This window comes from Lepidochelys kempii, chromosome 5 (genome assembly GCF_965140285.1).
Source record: "Lepidochelys kempii isolate rLepKem1 chromosome 5, rLepKem1.hap1, whole genome shotgun sequence".
NCBI classification, from domain to species: Eukaryota; Metazoa; Chordata; order Testudines; family Cheloniidae; genus Lepidochelys; species Lepidochelys kempii.
Genome location: NC_136384.1, coordinates 34,102,123 through 34,121,630, shown reverse-complemented (window position 1 = coordinate 34,121,630; position 19,508 = coordinate 34,102,123). Strand labels below are relative to the sequence as shown.

At 35.9% G+C, this 19,508-nt stretch overlaps 1 protein-coding gene across 1 annotated transcript in view; it reads right to left on the bottom strand.

Annotated features, from left to right (window-relative positions):
- Positions 1-2,199: 2,199 nt before the first annotated feature.
- The window catches only part of NDUFS4 (NADH:ubiquinone oxidoreductase subunit S4), a 60,202-nt gene continuing 42,893 nt past the window's right edge, over positions 2,200-19,508 (bottom strand). The window contains exons 3-5 of the mRNA XM_073343923.2: positions 10,216-10,388; positions 5,708-5,781; positions 2,200-2,414 (exon numbers count right to left, since the gene is read on the bottom strand). Coding sequence (XP_073200024.1) covers positions 2,311-2,414; positions 5,708-5,781; positions 10,216-10,388 — 351 coding nt within the window. The 3' untranslated portion in view covers positions 2,200-2,310. The remainder of the gene's footprint in view (positions 2,415-5,707; positions 5,782-10,215; positions 10,389-19,508) is intronic.

Genomic DNA, 19,508 nt, shown 5'->3' with positions numbered 1-19,508 from the left:
CCTCCATTCCTCCTTCCCCCAAAAGCCATTGTATTTTCTGGCTGGGTGATAAGTCAGTCAGGATGTCAATATGTAAAACTATTTCAAGGAGTACTGTTATGCTAAAAGGCATTAGTGGGTGCCAGGAACAAGTTTGATCTATTGACAATTACAGAGGTGCCTGAGACAGTGGCTTTGCTAAGGGCAAGCAGAGTGTTCATATGTTCCCTCCTTTTTCTCCAAAAAATATGGTTCTGGCCCTTGATGCCCAAACATTCCCTGACATTTTCAAATTGATCAAATGTGGCATTGAAAAGTTATTGCGTTATATACAGAGAAATGCTGTTGAGTTGAATGTAAGGAGTGATGGTATAGTGGCAGGCTCAGCTAATAACTGGCTCTCCACCATGATCAGTGTATTTGTTCCTGAGACACTTAGCCCTGTAACTTTTAACGGCTTGCAACCAAATGCTGGAAAAGAAAGCAGGGAATGTGACTGGAGAAAATGGATAGGGTCTGGGCTTGAGGATGACTGAAGACTTCATCAAAACCAGGTGAAACTCCACTTGGTGTCAATCTGCATATTTTAGGCACCAAAAAAGCCTTAAAAAAAAAATCTAGCCCATGATGGTTAAAGAGTACTGACAAGGGTTGAAGTGGGAGCCCCAAGTCCACTACGTGGAGGCTGGATCTTGCTGTTCAGGGCTTGTGAAAGGAAACCAAAAGATTCTATCGGATGGATTTAATTACCATTGTCTCCTTGGAGGACAGAGTGCTAGTCGGGTTGAAATAGGTAGCGATGCAATGGAATCTGGGCTGTTCAAAACTCCAGTTTGGTGCACACTGGGAATTCTGGAGCAACTCGGATACCACCACACACCATCGAATGCACAATGCAAAACAAAAATAATGAACTAGGGCATGGCTGGAACATGAGTTCTTTCTGTGTTTAGAAGGCAGGAACATCAGCCAGCCAGTTGATTACACTGAAAATGGGTAAAAAACAATGTTTTAAATAAATGTCAGCCAGCACACTGGGACAACTATGTGAAATAGGGACATTACAAGAATATCACAGAGTCTAAGCCACCCCCTAGACATTTGGTTGTGTTTTCCTTTGGTCAGTGTAGCAATGGACTGCAGTTACGCCATTTTCAAGTGTCTTGTCCTTTAAATAGCTGCAGCCATCAGAAAAATGGAACTTGTCTGAACACTTTTGTGGGACTCAGGGTAAACCATTTGTTGTACACAAGTTTTATACCAACATTTACAAGTCTTGTCAGTGACTATCCGCTGATGTCTCAACTTGTCAATTACAAAATTACTGAAAATAATAAAGGGTAAATAAAAGACACTGGTAAGTGAAAGACCATAAATATAGATTTCTACGTGACAAACATTCTAACAGTTAAATAATGCACCATGACGATGCTGGGTTAGATGTTTTAGTAGTAAGGCTGATGAAACATCTGTAGTATTTTTATGGAGCCCTCAGTTTAGGTAAGTGTTTGCTTTCTATATTATTAAAAGTTAAAGTTAGGTGTGATAAAATGTGTAATTAGCATAAGTTTAATGTTACAAGAGCACCTTATAGCTGCTACCTTGCTACTCTGATTTAATTTGTAAGTTTGAGTTAAGTATTAAAATTTCCCATCTACTTGTACTTTGAAGGTGTATCAAACAGGAGAGTTTACTAATCTTTATCTTTTATACTGCAGCTCAAACTCATAGGAATATACAATATTTTTTAAACACAACCACAAAATGCTAGCTTGTTACTGAGATTATGAATGCTTCTTGGAAGTCACATTTACAGTACCGTATTAATTTGGATTGAAAGGATCTTATAGTACATGCAGTTCCACCAAACAGCTTAAATAATAAGCAGATACTGGACTTTTGCATGCCATACCATGCTGTCAGACTGATGAATTTTTCCTGTACATAATGACAGCAAAAACAGAGGAGTTCCTGTTAACAGAACATCTACATAAAAGGGTGGTGATTTTACACAACTTATTGAACTACAAAATTACTATGAAAGGCAAGCCACAATCCTTACTGTTGCAGCTGATTTCAAACATTCCTTTTAATAGATTCCAAGTACAGCAATTTCCTAGAGGTATGAACACCCCAAATCTCCTCTCTATATAGGGAAGGCTGTAACAGGTTCAATTGGAGACATCAAAAACATTTTAAATAGACACCACAAGATGCATCTGTAGTTTAAAGGTCAAATTTATTAGGAGATTAAGAGATGTATTATACGTGGACTATAAATACAGCACAGCTGACTTTATTCACAGTGAGACAGAGATAGCCAATGCCAACCTATTTCGTGGACACCCTTGTTCTTTTGTTCCAAGAAAAGTTTTCACCATAAGACTTGGATTTAGGCTTTGGAATCCTCCTCTCTTGAACATCATAGCTCCAGCCTGGGGAAAAACATGCAGAGAATTCTAAACAATACACACACAGCATATAATACGGAGCAAATGACCAAAGAAATATAAATTAAAAAACTTTAAATATTTAACAGAAAAGAAATATAAACACCTCTGATATATAATATGTATATACTTATTAGTTTCTTCTTTTGTAATCAGCAGTACAGAATGATGCTGTAACAGAGAAGCCCTAAATGTGACCTATGCCTGTTCTCAGGCTTGTCAGATCTCAGCTATTGCATACTTCAACTTTCACTGCTCCTTCCTGGGGCATTATTTCAAAAGTTATCAGTGATCAGTGGGAAAGCACAAGAGGAAGCACTGACTGAGGTATATAGTCCCATAATCTTATGGGTCCACATCTCTATATTTTATGTTAGACTGAGACACCAAGACTCTGGGAATGCATGTACCCTTTGAGGAAGGCTGGGGGAAATTCAGCAAGATGGGAAATGAGACATTAAGGAGGGGAAGGAGAGACTGGGTGATGTGAGGAAAGATAAAGGAGACCTAGGGAAAAGGGAGCAGGAGAGAATCTGAAGAGAAGGGAGACCTTGCAAGGCGAAGGAGAAAGAGGGAGAAAACAGGCCATAAAAAAGAAGAAGAAGTAATCAAAGCTAGGTAGAAAGGAATAAAAAGAAAAGTATACATAAAGAGTGTATAAAATGGGGCTAAGAGAGAATGGAATTAAAAACATTAAAAGACAAGTAATATGATTAGTTCTGCAAGGGAAATGCTAAAAAGGTCAGAAAAGTGGATATGGGAACAATACTGTTTATGTAAATCAATATGCAAATTAGGTACAGCCTCCAGGTATCTGGAAAGTTGCCCATACAACACTTGGTATTATGAAGTTTGGGCTCCCTTTTTCCAACATGATTTCACCCAGTCATTAAACAGTTGAAATACTTCCATTTTTAAAAAGAACAGGAGTACTTGTAGCACCTTAGAGAGGTTAACAAATTTATTAGAGCATAAGCTTTCTTGGGCTACAGCCCACTTCATTGGATGCACAGAATGGAATGTACAGTAAGAAGATATATATATACACATACAGAGAAGGTGGAAGTTGCCATACAAACTGTAATAGGCGAATTAATTAAGATGAGCTATTATCAGCAGGAGGAAAAAAAAAAACAAAACTTTCGTAGTGATACTCAAGATGGCCCATTTAGACAGTTGACAAGAAGGTGTGAGAATACCAATATGTGTAATGACCATTAAACATATTGAATCTATTTCCCTATGTTAAGTATCCTCACACCTTCTTGTCAACTGTCTAAATGGGCCATCTTGAGTATCACTACAAACGTTTTTTTTTCTTCTCCTGCTGATAATTATTTTAATTAATTCACCTCTTACAGTTTGTATGGCAACTTCCACAAAGAATAGTAACTTAAGTTTCCAGGTCTGCCTGTTTTAAGATCCTCAACTACATACGGTCTGAAGACAGATTAAAGGCTACACATAAAATTGCACCAGTTTAAGTAAAGGTGTGAGATTAAAATCAAATCACTTAAGCCAGTACAAACATCTGTGTAGACACTTTACATTGATTTAACCCTAGCTTATATTGATTTTACTGGCATCGGGAAGTGTACTATTGCAAACTGAACTGGTATTAAATAGATATGTTTACACAGAGGTTTGTACTGTTTTAACTAAACTGTTTTTTTGTTTTTTTTTAAAAATCACACCCCTAGTTAAACTGGTGCAGCTTCTGTGTTTAGACAAGGCTTTGTGACTTGATCCGGCAATCCCCTACATGCTGCTAAAGGCTGAACCAGCACCACTGCCACTGAGGCACAAATAAGGTAAACTGGCAGGCACAGTCCTCCACACTGAGCAGTAGTAAATGTCAGGCATCATACTCAAGTCTGCAGATTAAAAGGACAGGAGGTGAGTGGAGACTAGGCATGTCCAAGGAGATGGGTTTAAGCCTGACTTTCATGCTAATGAGATGAATAAGTATGTGTTCCCCTCTTAGGTCTTGCACCTACTAAGCTGAAAATCTGTCAGTGGAACAGAAGTGCTATCATTAAGGCCGCTCTGGGTTCTCCCGATTTCCTGCTTTGCTCATCACCTTTCATCTAGGACTTTATACATGCAGCATTGCACATGAAATGTGCAGGATCAAGCCCTTGAGGAAGATGAAGGTGCTGTGATGACTGAGTGAATACTACTGCATTCTTAAACTTTTTCTGAAATAGTAATTTGTGTATCCCAATGGAAACAGGAAGATTTTTTGGGGGGTAATTAATTCAGTTTATTTTTAATTCAGCTGTGACCACTCTAAATTCAGAAATACATTGAACAGGGAGCGATTAGGCAACGTTGTGGTTTAATACCCTAGTCTTTCACCTCTGGAGATGCAAGTTATGACCTGTAGTGACAGGAATTAAGTGAAATCTCTTTGAGAGGCTTCTCCTAGTTCCCTGCATGTGTGCACACATCATAAATACCACATAATTTGGCACAATTTGATCTGACAGGCACTCCCTGCTCATGAGGTGCCTAGGACTGAAAAAAGTAATCGTTTGTAGGCCAAGATGAAGTTCATTGGCAGAGCTGTGTGGGGAAGCTGGAGTAATGGAGCAAATTCCTTGTGCAGTTGCAAATTCCACTCGCAAAGGACATTGTTAGAAAAATGTCTGAAAAGTTATTTAACACACTGTACACTGCTTACAGTATATGTGATACTTCTAATGGTCTGTTAGACGATTAAGGCCCAAATCCTTCAGAGACTTAAGCAAGTGCTTATCTTAATGCATATGAGTAGTCTATTAGACTGCCAGATCAAAATTAAAAATGACTACTACCTAATATACTTGCATTTCTAGTGCCTTCTAGAAAACACATTAATTGCCTTGCACGTAACATGAACTGAGCCTCTCAATACCACAGTGAAATAAACATCTCAATGATGGGGAGACTGAGGGAGAGGTTAAGTGACTCACACAAGGTCAGATACAACAGAGTCAAGAATAGATCCCTGATCACATGCTATCAAATCCTATCTCCCAAATTCATAAGTAGGCATATACAACAACTAAAAGTTTTCAGAGCTGTTACTGACTATGAGGTAACTACATAATTAAAGAGGGAATTTTAATATGCAATTATCAAAATTAAAACAGGTACTTAAAAGATGTTAGTTTCAAGACACTATTGCTTACTTTATTAAATGTAACTTTTCTTCTCAAATGGTAAAGTAAAGATTATCTAAACAAAATAGACTCAAACACAAATACTGCAATAACCTAGAATTCTCAAATACATACCATTTTTTTCAGCAAAGGCAATGGCATCTTCTTTTGTAGAGAAAGCTAGAACCATGTTGGACAAAGGATCAGCACTGTAAGAAGACAGACAAAATATTAATATAAATTTGAAGTGTAACACTAAGCGTTTTGTATAACAACATTTGCACCTCACGGTCTAACGTAATGCCACCTTACGGTCTCTTTAAAAATGTATACTTAAAGAAAATGTATCATCCCCAAATAAATTAGAGCCACCTAGAGTCCTTTTACTTTTAAATTAGGATTTAATTTCAATATTAAAAGATTTTCCCATGGGAAGATTTTTCTTTGTATTTCAAACAAACAATCTGTGTTAAACCTTTCATTTTATTTCAGAAACTGATATTTTAAAATTGTAACTATGTAAGTTCTTAAGCATATGCCAATGATATAAGCAACCAGTGGTCTATTGTCTATGACAACCTTTTAATGCTAAACTGGTTGAAAAAGGAAGACAAATTTTGAGGGACTGAAAAGGTGAAAGATGTAAATACTGAACAATGGAAGGAGACAAGAAGCCTGTCTTTACCCTATTTGCTTTGTGAATCTACATTCTTGCAGAAGGGAAAGCAGGACTTCAAAGCAAGTAGACCAGGAACACTTAGAGAATACCTGAGCAAACCTCGCATCTAGAACAGGCTGAAAATTGACAGAGTTATGTTTGTGATGACCTCCACATTCACAAGTGTTTCCAGAGCAGCATTTAAATGCAACAGAAGCCATCTCTACTCTAATAAAACAAGCCCAGAAGCCCTAAGAGCTAAAAACGAGTAGAGTTCAGAAGCCCAACCACATAAGCTAACTGTTACTTGTAGATCAGTTGTCTTAGTCTCATTTCTGAAAGTTGCAAAATGGTTTTTGAAATAAATGGGTCCAACCATAGTAAAAACTATGGATCCACTTAGCAGCTATAAAAACTCCACCTAGAGCACTAAAGACACAGGATTAAAGTTATATGGTAATCGATTAACCTGCAAATTTAACAGCAATTCTAGGAAGAAATTTGGGGGAACACTACTGGAGCACAAAACCTAGTATGGCGTCCTGTCTTTCTGAGACAGCAAGTGCTCAAGAAAGTGGGAGGTGGATCACTGAGAAAGCCAGAGGCTGAATGGCAAGAACTGCAATAGGTGTTTCCTCTTGGCTGTTTATCCTAGGAAGTCACAATGACGGATGAAGAGGAAAAGCAGTACAAAGGACACGACAATCTCCATAAAGAAGAAAGCCCCTGAATGAAAAAAAAACAAACAAACAAAAAAAAAACTAGCTCCAGTGCAGAAGAGACGAAACATGTAATCTTATCCAATGGGCAAACTGATGTGCAGATGGGATCCACCAGTGAGCCAACACCTTACTCCTCAAAGAGGAAAGTGAAGAGGGGGAACAGGCTATGAATCAGCCACCAAGATAAGGATTTCTCATAGAAAGGCAATGAAGAGAATTAAAAACTGGAAACTAGTCCTAGGCATGACCACTAGGTATATTAAGGGACCAAGTGATGTACCTTTGATCTTCGCTATAGTCTTCTGTGACAAAGATTCCACCCTTTATTATGAAGTAGCAGACAGAGAGGAGTAAAATCCTGTCTGGGTTACAAAACACTCAAGTTTGTTCAGTACCAAATACAGTGACAATTTTCCAGCATCCAGATACCATGGGGATGGAGGACATATAAAGCAGATTGCCTATTGATCTCTATGTTCACCAGGGAGTATCCTGAAGAAGTTGTTCATCCTATATAAAGGTACAACTGCTGTTCCCTCTTTCTGTAAGTTGGCTATTACCATAATTAGAATGCTGAAGGTCAGAGAGCAGATGTTAGAGATTAAATGAGAGGGCATGATATTGTTAACAGAGATCTCAGAAGCAAGATTTTTACTAATACACATTTCTAAATCGTCTATTACTATTGTATATGAGCACTCTCAGTTATTTGCATACAAGAAGTCACCTCAAATGGAAACACAACTGTCCTCTATCTCCTCCACGGCAACTATTCCAGGGCAGGGCATGGCATGGCGGCCATCACCAATATATCATGGAGGATTCCGGTATGAAAAGATGGGAACCACAGATTTTGGATGTTCAATGAAGAATATTTGTACTGATAGCCAATTTGCAAGAGATATGCTGAAGAAAATAAAATCTTAGCTATATCTTGCTTTGAACAGCTAGTTGGAAGTAACTATCTAGTAGCATTGCACCTTCAGTTATCAGAGTTCAATACAAACATTAATAGGTATGAGCTAATTTATAAAACCTTTGACCCAGTTGTGTTTACACTCAATCCAATGTTCAAGACAAAAAAATTGGATAAATTTCCTTTGGCCTACTTACGGCTTATGTACACAGAACAGCTACTCCTGAATAACTATTTCTACATAATTCTATGTGGGGACACTTATTCCAAAATAAAACTGTCTTTTTTAAAATTAGCTCAATCTTTGAAATTGAACTAAGGTAAAGTAGAAAAAGGCAGTCTTATTCCAGAATAAGAGTCCACATCTGGAGTTATTCAGACAGTTATTCTGAAATCACTATTCCACTTTGAATTCACACCCCACCTTATTCCGGAATAACTATCACGTGTAGACAAGCCCTTGGTAACAACACTAATTTTTCTGGAGGATTATTTTGTAAATTTAAAAGTTGCCTTTTTGGCTGAAATTAGGCAAAATTTCACCCAGAAAAAGAATTTGAGAAAAGCTGAAAAGTAAGGGATTAGGATAGAAGTTCAAACTCAACCTTAACTAAAGCAGGGGTTACTGGATACTGCTACAGTATCATTAGATGTTTACAAATATAGATAGAAATAAAGAACATACTTTAACTGTTAAGTACTTGGTTGGTGTGGGGGAGAGTAAAGGGATGGACAGACAGGGAAAATGGTGATACACAGCCTCTCTCTTCTGAACTACTTGTTTAAAAACATTTTGGTTATGATTTACCATTTGATGACAGTTCAGTGGTTATATACAGTAATCAGCCTAATCATATTTTATTACATTATTATTAGAGCCTGATGCCCCTAAAAACTGGTTTTAAGGCTATTAAAGATCAACAGGTGAAAAGCATGGAGTCTGAGGGGAGCTGTTTAAGATGGCAAATCATTAACAGACTACATTCATAGGCTTAAAATTTCAAAATCGTTTTATTAAAATATGCTGCTTAGCAATCATTATCTCCTTCTACCAGCTAAGAGCTCACTTCTGAATTCAATATTTTTCCTGCTACACTGGGCATTAGGGAGCTGATATAGGTGTTGGTCGTATCAGCTATTGTACAGGAAATGGAACATAGCAAACAGACCTGAGCACAGTGTTAATTTTCAAATAGAAATACATGCATCTGACTAAATGGGTATTCATCCACGAAAGCTTATGCTCCAATACGTCTGTTAGTCTATAAGGTGCCACAGAACTCTTTGCACATTTTAAAACAGACTATTTTTAAAATTATGCATATATTTTGTGATTGAATTTAGAATATTAAAGAGCTAAAGCAATAAACATAATCTATACTATTTCAACTTTAAGGTTTTTTTTTTAAAACACATAGGACAAAGGTAATTAAGGGTTTGGTTTCAGTCGCTTTGGTACTAAGCTCTAATGTAATGTAAAATAATTGCTAGGGGAAACTAATGTGGACTGCGCTCTTTTCAATGTTTCAAAAAAAATTCTGGAATGGGTAAGATATTGAAACAAGTTTTTGCTGACAATGTGTAGTGCTAACTTTTCAGAATATGTCTGTCGCAAATGATATTTCAGTGGCAATTTACAATGATGTTAGGAGAAGTGTGCCAAATTCTCATAATTTATGAAATTTGATACCACTAATTAAAGTGCCTATGAAATGCTATAAAAATTCTGCAGGATCAAAACAGGGACAAGACTGTTTAGCAAATGATACTGTATACTTATCACTGTTGCAATTTTTATTTCATTTGATCAAATCAACGGAACACCTTAAATCATACCAAACCCAGCAATATATCATAATTTTGAAAAGTGGGTAAAGTGATTAAATACTTATGGAGAAATATTTTTAAAGATTGTTCATGAACTAGATACATTTATTTGAAGTTTTGGCTAATTGAAATGGACCATTCAGAGGGATTTAGGACTAGATGTAATTAATGACCCTCAACTATAGTGAGGCTGCAACTCGCTACTATATTGCATATGCAAGCATAATCCTTGATTTTGGGGTCATACTCTTAAATTAGGTGGAGAAGGAAATTGAAGATTTTTTTCCAGCCTCTTCTAGCCTGGAACAATGCAATCTAAATTTGTTTCTAAACCTATTTATGTTAACAGAGAAAACAGCATGTGTACTGTTATGTTTAAAATTTCATCATGATCATCATGACCCATCAACCATTTATAATAATTAATGTTAAATACACATGGATTTACATATACAAAGGGCATTTCAAAGTAAAATCTGCGCAGATATGAGCGGAAAAATGATTTCAAAATCAGACTCACGTAGATGCCCAGCCCATTAAAGGATTTTCCCAGCGCTCTCTGGTATCAAATTCTAGTTTCCATTTTTTTGTGTTGTTGACACCGGCCTGCATGGCATTACGTGCTGGAACAAAAATCTGAACTTTTCTGGTTTTTATGTGCTCCTCTGGAACGCCAGTTAAAGGCGTGATATCCTACAGAATGAGAAAAAAAATTCATCTTGTTTAAAACTACTCTATGAAAGAAGCTAATATAAGTGTCAATGCTCACTACTCCCACACATTTTTTCTTTATTTTAGAAGTAGTGTTCCTTTAACTTTTTATAATAAAACAACCCAAGAAGGTATACCCTGTAAATTCATCTTTCCTCAAACAGCGAGGTCTGTTTGATGAGTTTCTGATATTATGACTCATTTCACTTAAAGATATATTCTGTCTGACATTTTTGATTGGGACATTTCTAATTAAGCTTCATGCAGTGTTTGTTGTATTGATGTTCTGAGATGATATTTTCTGTTTATAAGGGGGAAAAGTCTGCAGGAACTTATAATCTAAAAAGCAAAACTGTTTACAAGTTTTAGTGGAAGAGGTTAGTAGGAGAATGCTGTAGCTAATTAAGCTATTGTCTTGTAAGCAAATGTAACTGTACTCAACAGTAAAGCACTAGATAAAGACCATGAAGACACACACACAAAGTTTTAATAGATAACAAAAATAACAGATAAAAAAATAATAATCAAGGAATCTATTCATGAGAGAGACACCGGTGAGAGTAATTTTTCTGGATATTAATTAAATTAACACTTACAAAAACTAAACAGCAATTAAATATAACTAGCACATCAATTCATCCTAGCACAGTGACACCTGCTGAACAGAGTAAAGTGGATCATCAAATTCTTCATCCAAAGCTGCTGAAAGAAGCCAGCTAACAACTCATGACTTCAGATACTTTTAAGTTTAATGCCAATGGGAGCTTCTTGGACTCTCCTTGTCTCTCTCCAGGAACAAATGCTCATGTGGTGAAGGTCCAGAAATGTGCCGCTGAACTTCGGGCATATTGAACTAATCTTGCCAGTGGTGACAAGACTTGAATTGAGCAGGCAAACAAGTCATTCTTGGTTTAAGTCTTCAGCTACTAACTTCATAGGATTTTGTTCTGTGGCAAAACTTAAAAGCTTTTGATGCTGTCACCAGATCATCCCTAGAAATGAGGAATTTCATTTTTTGTTTCACTTCACAAAATAAACTTGAAAAGGTAAGTCTGTCAGAACTAAACCAGGGAGTGAGAGTGAAATCTTTGTCCTGCATTTATAACTAAAACAGAAAGAAAGAAAAACACAGGAAGTTTCCAACTTGTAAAATTTGAGCTCAGACTATACCTAAAGCAAACTGTCAAAATATTTTAACAACTTAATCATAATGGTTTTCCTTAAGCCCACGCAATGTTTATTTTGAATACCAGTCTGGCCATGATATGAAAAAAACACCACTAACAATTACTTAAATATTGCAGCACGTACACCGAACATACTCTAACAGACTGGCATTTCTAATTCTGCTAAAATCTCAAACTACAATATAAAAAGAAATGCTATGAATTTTGTATTTGATTTGGCAACAAATTTTGTGCTTAACCAACCCAATACTTTTTCATTTGCAGTAAACATTAGGTGTGGCTTTACTGTTATGGCTTGTCTGTTTATAGATATGAAATATGTTTTTTATACACACACAAATTATACATGGGGCAAGTATGCATGGGCAACAGAGAAACTGAACACTAGTTGATGAAGTAATATTGATCCTACCGTGTGCAAAGATAGTTACAAAAACTGTACAGTGAAAAGCACCTTTAATTTCATTAATATTTCCATTTTCACAAGTGTGATTTATTTTGACATTCACAAATTAGGTGCAACTAATTTTTTAATCTACAGTGATTCAGAAAGATGTCTGGATTTCGATGGTTAAACAGTTCTTGTATCTACCATATTTATGGCTTATCAAGTTTTCAAGTGCTTTTGGATCCTTCAGGATAAAAAGGTGTTATATTAAATGAGATTAAAATAAATTTAAGGCTACTTTTTAAATTCTCTCTTTTGGTGGAGGTAAACTCCCCCCAGAGCCCTAAACTCCACACCAAAAAGAACACAGAAATATTGCATATAATGTAATAATTTTAAAACTGGTGCAGGTTGAATATGATTTTTAAATTGCACTATGTTGCCCTCAGAACACAGTGATTATTGTATTTGTAAATTTCTTTAATAAATGTCCAGTCTAGTTTATTTGAAAAAAAAATTAAAAAGTCACAGTTTTGGGGCACTTGATTGGCTTCAACTAATAAAATTAATTTTACTAGCAGCATGCCATTCACCCTATGAAGATCTTTTCAAAGTGCAAATAAAAACTGCTTGTTTTAAGACATTAAAATAGCTATATGATGTTGCTAGCTCTCAATACTTTTGATTCATTATAGCTAAAGTTTCCATGCCTTCTGGGAATCTAGCAATTGTTTATTGATATCTTCCCCAGTTTAAAATTGGCAGTTGAACAGACAATTGTTAGGACAATGAGTTTCTGGATTTTGAAGCCCAAGTTGTCTTGACATAGAATCACTGTTTTTGCTTGCAGTAGACATGTAAGGTACTGTAGCATAGCTGAGCTGTTGCCAAAGATATGGAATAAAAAGGCTTGGCATCTATCACATACTTGACACCTAAAGAGCACAGAAGCTCTAAAATTCCTATTCCCTGTAGGCGTACTCTTAGTCTAGACTAACTGATTTCTCACACTTTTTAAAATGCATTACAACACTCTATTGTGATCATTTCATCCACACAGTTCCAGCTAGTGACAGAAGAACCTGTCCTTTAAGAGACATTTCAATGGGCTAAAGCTCGCGCTCCAAGATTCCATTAAAACAATATAATACTTGAAAAGAACTATGCTGCACTAAGTTGAACTTTCTCTGTGTCTTCAGTGCTTTGTTCTGAGTTCAAGTTCTCATTGAAATTACCTGTGAACAAACTCTCCAAAACAAAGATGTTTTTGACAGCTATTTTCAATTTGCTCCCAATCTTTTTAATATTGTGCTTCAAACAAATTTTTGCTTTTGTATTAGTACACTTAGTGTTAGGGTTTTTTTAAACAATAAAATGATAACGGTATCAAATATTAAAAGTAAAAAAAATTGAGAAATTTGAGATTAAATGCTTAAAATTAAGTAGGATGGCAAAACTGGATCAGATTTTAGTTGATGTTAATTATATTACCATACAAAAAACAAATTAGGACATTGTACTGCATGATGAATATACAATATTTTCTTTATTTTTTTTTAAAGAAGAAAATAACTTTAAAAAAAAGGTTTATCATTTTGATAGCATGTTGCAACAGATCATAAAACTTTGGTAATGTCTATTTTTAACCCCCCCTTAAAAAAGCCTTAATGTCTATCAAATCAAAGAGACATTTCTTTTTAATTGATACTATTTAGAAAGATTTGTAGTACTGAAAATCCAGGCTGTTGAACATTTGTATCATTTCCTACTGATGAGCTACAGAATCCAAAGAGGAAAAAACTGGTTCACAGACTTAAGGTCAATGAAAGCAGAATTCAACATGAAGGTAACCAACTTCATTTGAGGGGGCTGCTAAAGTACCCCACTATTATAGCAAAATCCAAAAGGTAAGAGTCTGGAAAAAAAGAAACTAATAAGGCAAGAGAGGAGAGCAAAAAAAAAAAAATTTTTTTACATATTAATATTTATGAAAGTTAACATTTTTGCTCATATGAATCAGGTGTGCACAAGTTTCATCTCTCCACTATGAAAACTCATACACACATGAAAAAATTGTGTGAAATGCTGCTATCAAATATCTACTGTTTAACTTTTCCCCCTTTTTTTAAATAAAGGAAGCAGGGAACAAGCAATGGGAAGTTGATGTCAAAATGCAGAAAAACCTCCCAGTAAGCTTCCAGCAGCCACCCAGGATTTAGAGTCTTGCTAGCTGCTCTCTTTTCAATACCAGAATTTCACACATTTCAATGACCATTATGACTTCAAAGAATCAAATTTTCCATCATTGTCCGTCATCTGCCGGTTGATTTGTATAAAGGAGTTCTTCTGCATGCACTGCAAACAAAAGACTCCTTACTTTCGTGGCTATATATCAAGTTTAAAAGTTCTGTTTGTGACAGTTGTCTGTGGTAAATTAGGGTAATACTGAAGGAGTGCAGCTGCTCTGCAGGACCCTCTTTTTTGGCATCATTTCACTTAAATAAAAACTGAATAATTAGCTTCTGCCTGTATTAAACCACAGAAATGCCACTGGCCTTAGTAATTACTTCCGGTTTCCCCACCTACTTAACCTCCACAGTTTACACTTGTTATAAAACAGGAATAAATACACATTTTCTGCACTTTACAAGAGTTTAAGAGTGTTTGTTCTTCCCCCAGCCCCTATATGTTTTGACAGGTCAGTAATAAATATCAAGTTTTGCTATAAAATCATAGTTTCCATTGCAATACATTTTCGAACTTTAAATCAAAGCACAGTTATGATTTAACACTCAAAACCAGGCCACTGGGCAAATCTTAATCCCATATATTATTTAGCTGCTGTAAATAAGAGTTTTTAATTCGCTGTGCTTAAATTGTTTGGGTTTTAATAAAGGTGAGGAGAACAAGTACATTTCTGCAATTCATTATGTCCTTTTGAAACAAATGTAAGAAAATAAATCAATGTGAAGCACAAGTAGAAAGATGGAGTAGAATGAGGTGAATATGGGCAGAAAACATTTATCCAATAGATATAGACATAAGGCGGGGTGAGCATATTTGCCCTTCGGAAATTCCATATTGCATGGAACACAGCATTCTCTTTAAGGTACGGAGAATATTTTCGCATTACTATAATAATTCTGTGGACAACATGTGTTACCTATAATGTGTTCCTCCATCTAAATATTCACAGCAGGATGACTTCATTATTATTTTTTAAAGGAAAAATTCAATATAATAGCAGAAAAATTAAAGTCTATACCTTCATTAGTCTCTTATTTCATGTTTACATTAAAAATTATTTTTTTGCTGAAAGTGAAAAATATTCAAGTAAAGAAAGAAGGGCGATGAATCTACAAAAGACATATTCTAGAGAGCATGTCTGTGACAGATGGGGGAGTTGTCAATCGGGCTCTAATCTGTTTTTGATAGAAGTACCTCTTGCAATATCTTTTATTTCACTAAGAGCATGTCTTCACTGAAATTAGACACCTGCGGCTGGCCCATGCCAGCAGACTCGGGCTCTCAGACCTTGAGCTCAGGGGCTGTTTAATTGTGGCGCTGACATTCGGTCTCTGGCTGCAGTCTGTGCTCTGGGACCCTCCCACCTTGCAGGGTCATACAGCCTGGGATCCAATCCGAGGCCACATGTCTACACTGCAATTAAACACCCCATCAGCCTGAGCCCCGCAAGCCCAAGTCAGCTGGCATAGGCAAGCCATAGGTTTTTAATTGCAGTGTAGATGTACCCTAACAGAGCACATGCAAAAGAAGCAGTCATCATCCAGAAGTGGTCTCTGAGCAGAGTTACCTGGTCAGAGTGAATCTTGCAAACACCCACCCCTTTTGAGCAGCCCTTTCCCCTCCTGTTTCAATGCATATGCCAATCTAACAGTAACTCTGTTTTCTGTCTCACCAGAAAAAAAAAAGCCTGGCATGCAAAGTCATTCCAAAACTAACATGCATTTGCCTGGACCATTTGGTCAATATCACTTGTGGTTGTTTTGTCCTGAGAGAAAGCAATAAAATGGCAAACAGTGGCATGTTTGATTACCATTCTAAAAACATTCCACTAATCCATTAACATATTTGACTGCAGATCCACATTACTTCCATACATTAATTCTCACCTCAAGTGGGAAACATGAAGGGAAGGAGAAGGGTGTAAAATCATGTCCCCTCAAAATTCATGCTTTAATCTGAACACAGGAAACTGTAAACTACTTTATGTAAATACTGCACTATAGTCATACAAAAATGTACATATTAAAGACTGGTCTTCTGTGACAAAGTCACAAAAATGATATTTACATAAGTCTTTTTGAAAGATTTGTTTAAAGATAGTATTAAAAATAAAAAATAAATAGAAATATTTTGCTTCCCTCAATGTCCTGATAAACCTCATAGTGAAGTATCAAAGTATATTCAACAAAGCAGCATCAGAGAAGGCAAGCACTAAAAAGTGTAACAGGTTCAGTCTGTTGCTGGATAGAATATTTGTGTCTTAGAAATTAAAAATAAAGTATCTGGAAAAGTAAGTAGTAAGTTCCACATACTTCCACTTGAGGTATAAAGAGATCTCACGCTCAAATATATTTTTGCCGGGAATTACAAAGAGGCAAGAATAAAGCATAGGAAATGAAATCTTTATTTTGAAATAAAATCATTTTTAATTTCTATAATTCTGCTTTCCAGTTTTGTTAACACTGGCCTGGTAAGTTTGGTGAAATTAAAAAGAAAAAGTGCATCAGCCTGATTTGACTAATTCCTGGAAGAAATTATGAATGTTTGTACGTGAATGGAAAGAAGAGAATCACTGTGAAACTGTATGGAAAAAAACAGAAAACTAGGCCTGTATTCTATAAGAGAGAGAGTCCAAACTTGCTCCCACTGAAGTCAATTGGAGTTTTGCCATTGGAACTTCAGTATGAGTAGAATTTATTCTCTAATTTAGAATAACGCAACAGCATGTTTAATGGTGGTGGTGAGCAAATCACAGCAGAATACCTTACAACACATCTTGTAAACTATATTATTTTCAAAGCATAATATTAAGAATAGACAGAATATTCTTTCTAGAAGTGTCATCTATAGAAGATGTATTTATTCTGCCAAAAGACACACCAAAATGTTTGTTACTGGTTGTATAATACAAATTTAGTGTTATGCATTTTTCTGCACTATAACATTTTTAGATTGTACACATACACTGTGCAGTATTTATAGATAAAACATATCACAATGAAATAGACAAGTTTCTGGATTATGGATTTTCAAATAAACGGAAATAGAGATAGTGTTTAACGTTACTTGGGCTTAGACAAAGAAAGATAACATTTACATAGCTGAAGTGATTTGACACTGCTTCCTAGCTTCCTATCATTTGCAATTGTTGGCAGTATGCCACGGCTATCTTGCTACCACCAGTATTTGTAACTACAGACATCATTTCTTGGTATCAAAACTGAAAGGTACAGGATGGAAGAGAGCTTAAATTTACTTAATTGCCATCAATACTTCCTGTAGCACCTAGTTATACCTCGTGGATTTGCCTTTTAAGCATGACCCAGCCCAATCTGTTTACTCCCTGAGATTAAGCATAAGTACAGCACAAATAATCAAGAGACCAGGAAGGAGCAGTCATACACATCATTGCTCTGTTTCCCTTGACTGACTCTTCAACTCTGTACACACTACAGATTAACAAAGTTATAACAATTGAGGCTGAGAGTTTTAGACAAAATATTCATCTTGCACTTCTGATTGTTTGTGCTGCACTTCCATTAGATCTCATGGACTAAACAGACTGGGCTGGGCCAGCACTTAGATAGGAAAGCAAAAAGGTACACATAGGTGCTACAGGAAGTGGTTATGGCAACTCAGTAAGTGACAGTCTTCCCTAAGTGACAGTACTAACCAGTAACCCACCATAACAGTAGCAGACACTAGCTTAAAATGCCGTTTTTCAGATGAGATGCAAATCTGAGGTCTTGACCATTTATTTCCGTTAAAGGTCCAACAGCACTTTGTGTAATAGCGTTGACAACTCATGTAATGGCCACTGGAAGTTACAGGAGTTATACACACACACACACACTTTTTTTTTTTTTTTAAATAAACAAAAGGACATACTGTCTCCCTCTCATGAGACTAGATTAACAGTCAGACAAAACTCCTGAAAAACAAATTACTAAGATCTCATGCCTATATCAATGTATCAAGTCACTACTTCATAGGAAATAAATCAGAAGCAAAACAAATTGAGCAGGTTTTGCTTTACTTTGTTCCTCTTTGGACAATAGTGAGCCCTACGGCATTTCCTTTTCCGCATCCATTCCCAGGAATCCACCAGTGAGTTATAAATTGGTCCAAATATGGACTAGATGACCTTAAATGGTCTTTTCTAAATACTGATAATAAGAAATCATACTGAACCATGTTAAAGTAGTTCCATTTTAGATATATTACACCTATAAAAATCAGAGAATTTTAATGCTAATTTATGTCAGATGATACAGTGTAGAGTATGGTCAAAGGATTATATTTACACAATAAAGAAATACTTTTAAATCTAGTGGCCTCAAAAATCACCACCTCTTTGATTCATGCAATTGGGGAACAACTCATAACTAGGTGTTCAGCCATAACTCAAAGGTTTAGAATTTAATTCAATAAGCTACTCAAGTCCTTGCACAAGTATTATTTAAACAAAAAGCATTGCATTGAGTGCGTGCACAGGAGCTACAGCAAACAAAAGCGAAAATGGATATTTTTAACTTTAAAGACCAATATTGTCAACAGCAGCAAATACTACTGTTTCACTCCAATTAAGTATAATTCCCAGACCTTACTCCCATGTAAGCCAAGACCCGTTTTTATTGGCACATGTGCTCTTTATTGTGAGAGAAGCAAAGAATGAAGAAAACAATTCCTACCGCTGTAGTAAGTCCCTGCTATAATGTGTAAAATGGTCTTAAAATCTGGAAGAGAACAGTGAATGGAAGTAAATCCTAAATCAAATTTTACAAATTGCAGTAGTGTTGAATGGGGCATTTTGTACCTCTGTTTAAGAGGTATTGTAAAATTTTAGGAATTCTAAGAAACCCTAGAATGTTAAAAGTTGTCCCCAACTGTAATGTGAGATGTAGTTCTTCCATACAATAATATGCATAGCTTTTAAATGTTGAAAGCTAGTTCCTAGTAGTGTGCACAATTTCCATATACAGCTGGTAAGGAAGAAAAAAACCCCTGACAGTTAACCCTAGTTAAAAGGGTACACAACAGAGAACTGTTATAAAGTGTTAGCATACTGCAGTTCTATGCATCAGGGATGTTGCAGCTATTAACAGTTTAAAATTTCACTGTATTTTGTTAATTAGTGCAGAGGACTTTTAAGCTTTTAACATGTTTTAGAAGGTTCTATTCTCTGACTGTGTCGTGTTAGTCATTTCTCTCTGTACAAATAAAGAAACAAAGCTTCAATGTTTAACCATCACTGATGAAAGCTATAGTTGAATACTATCT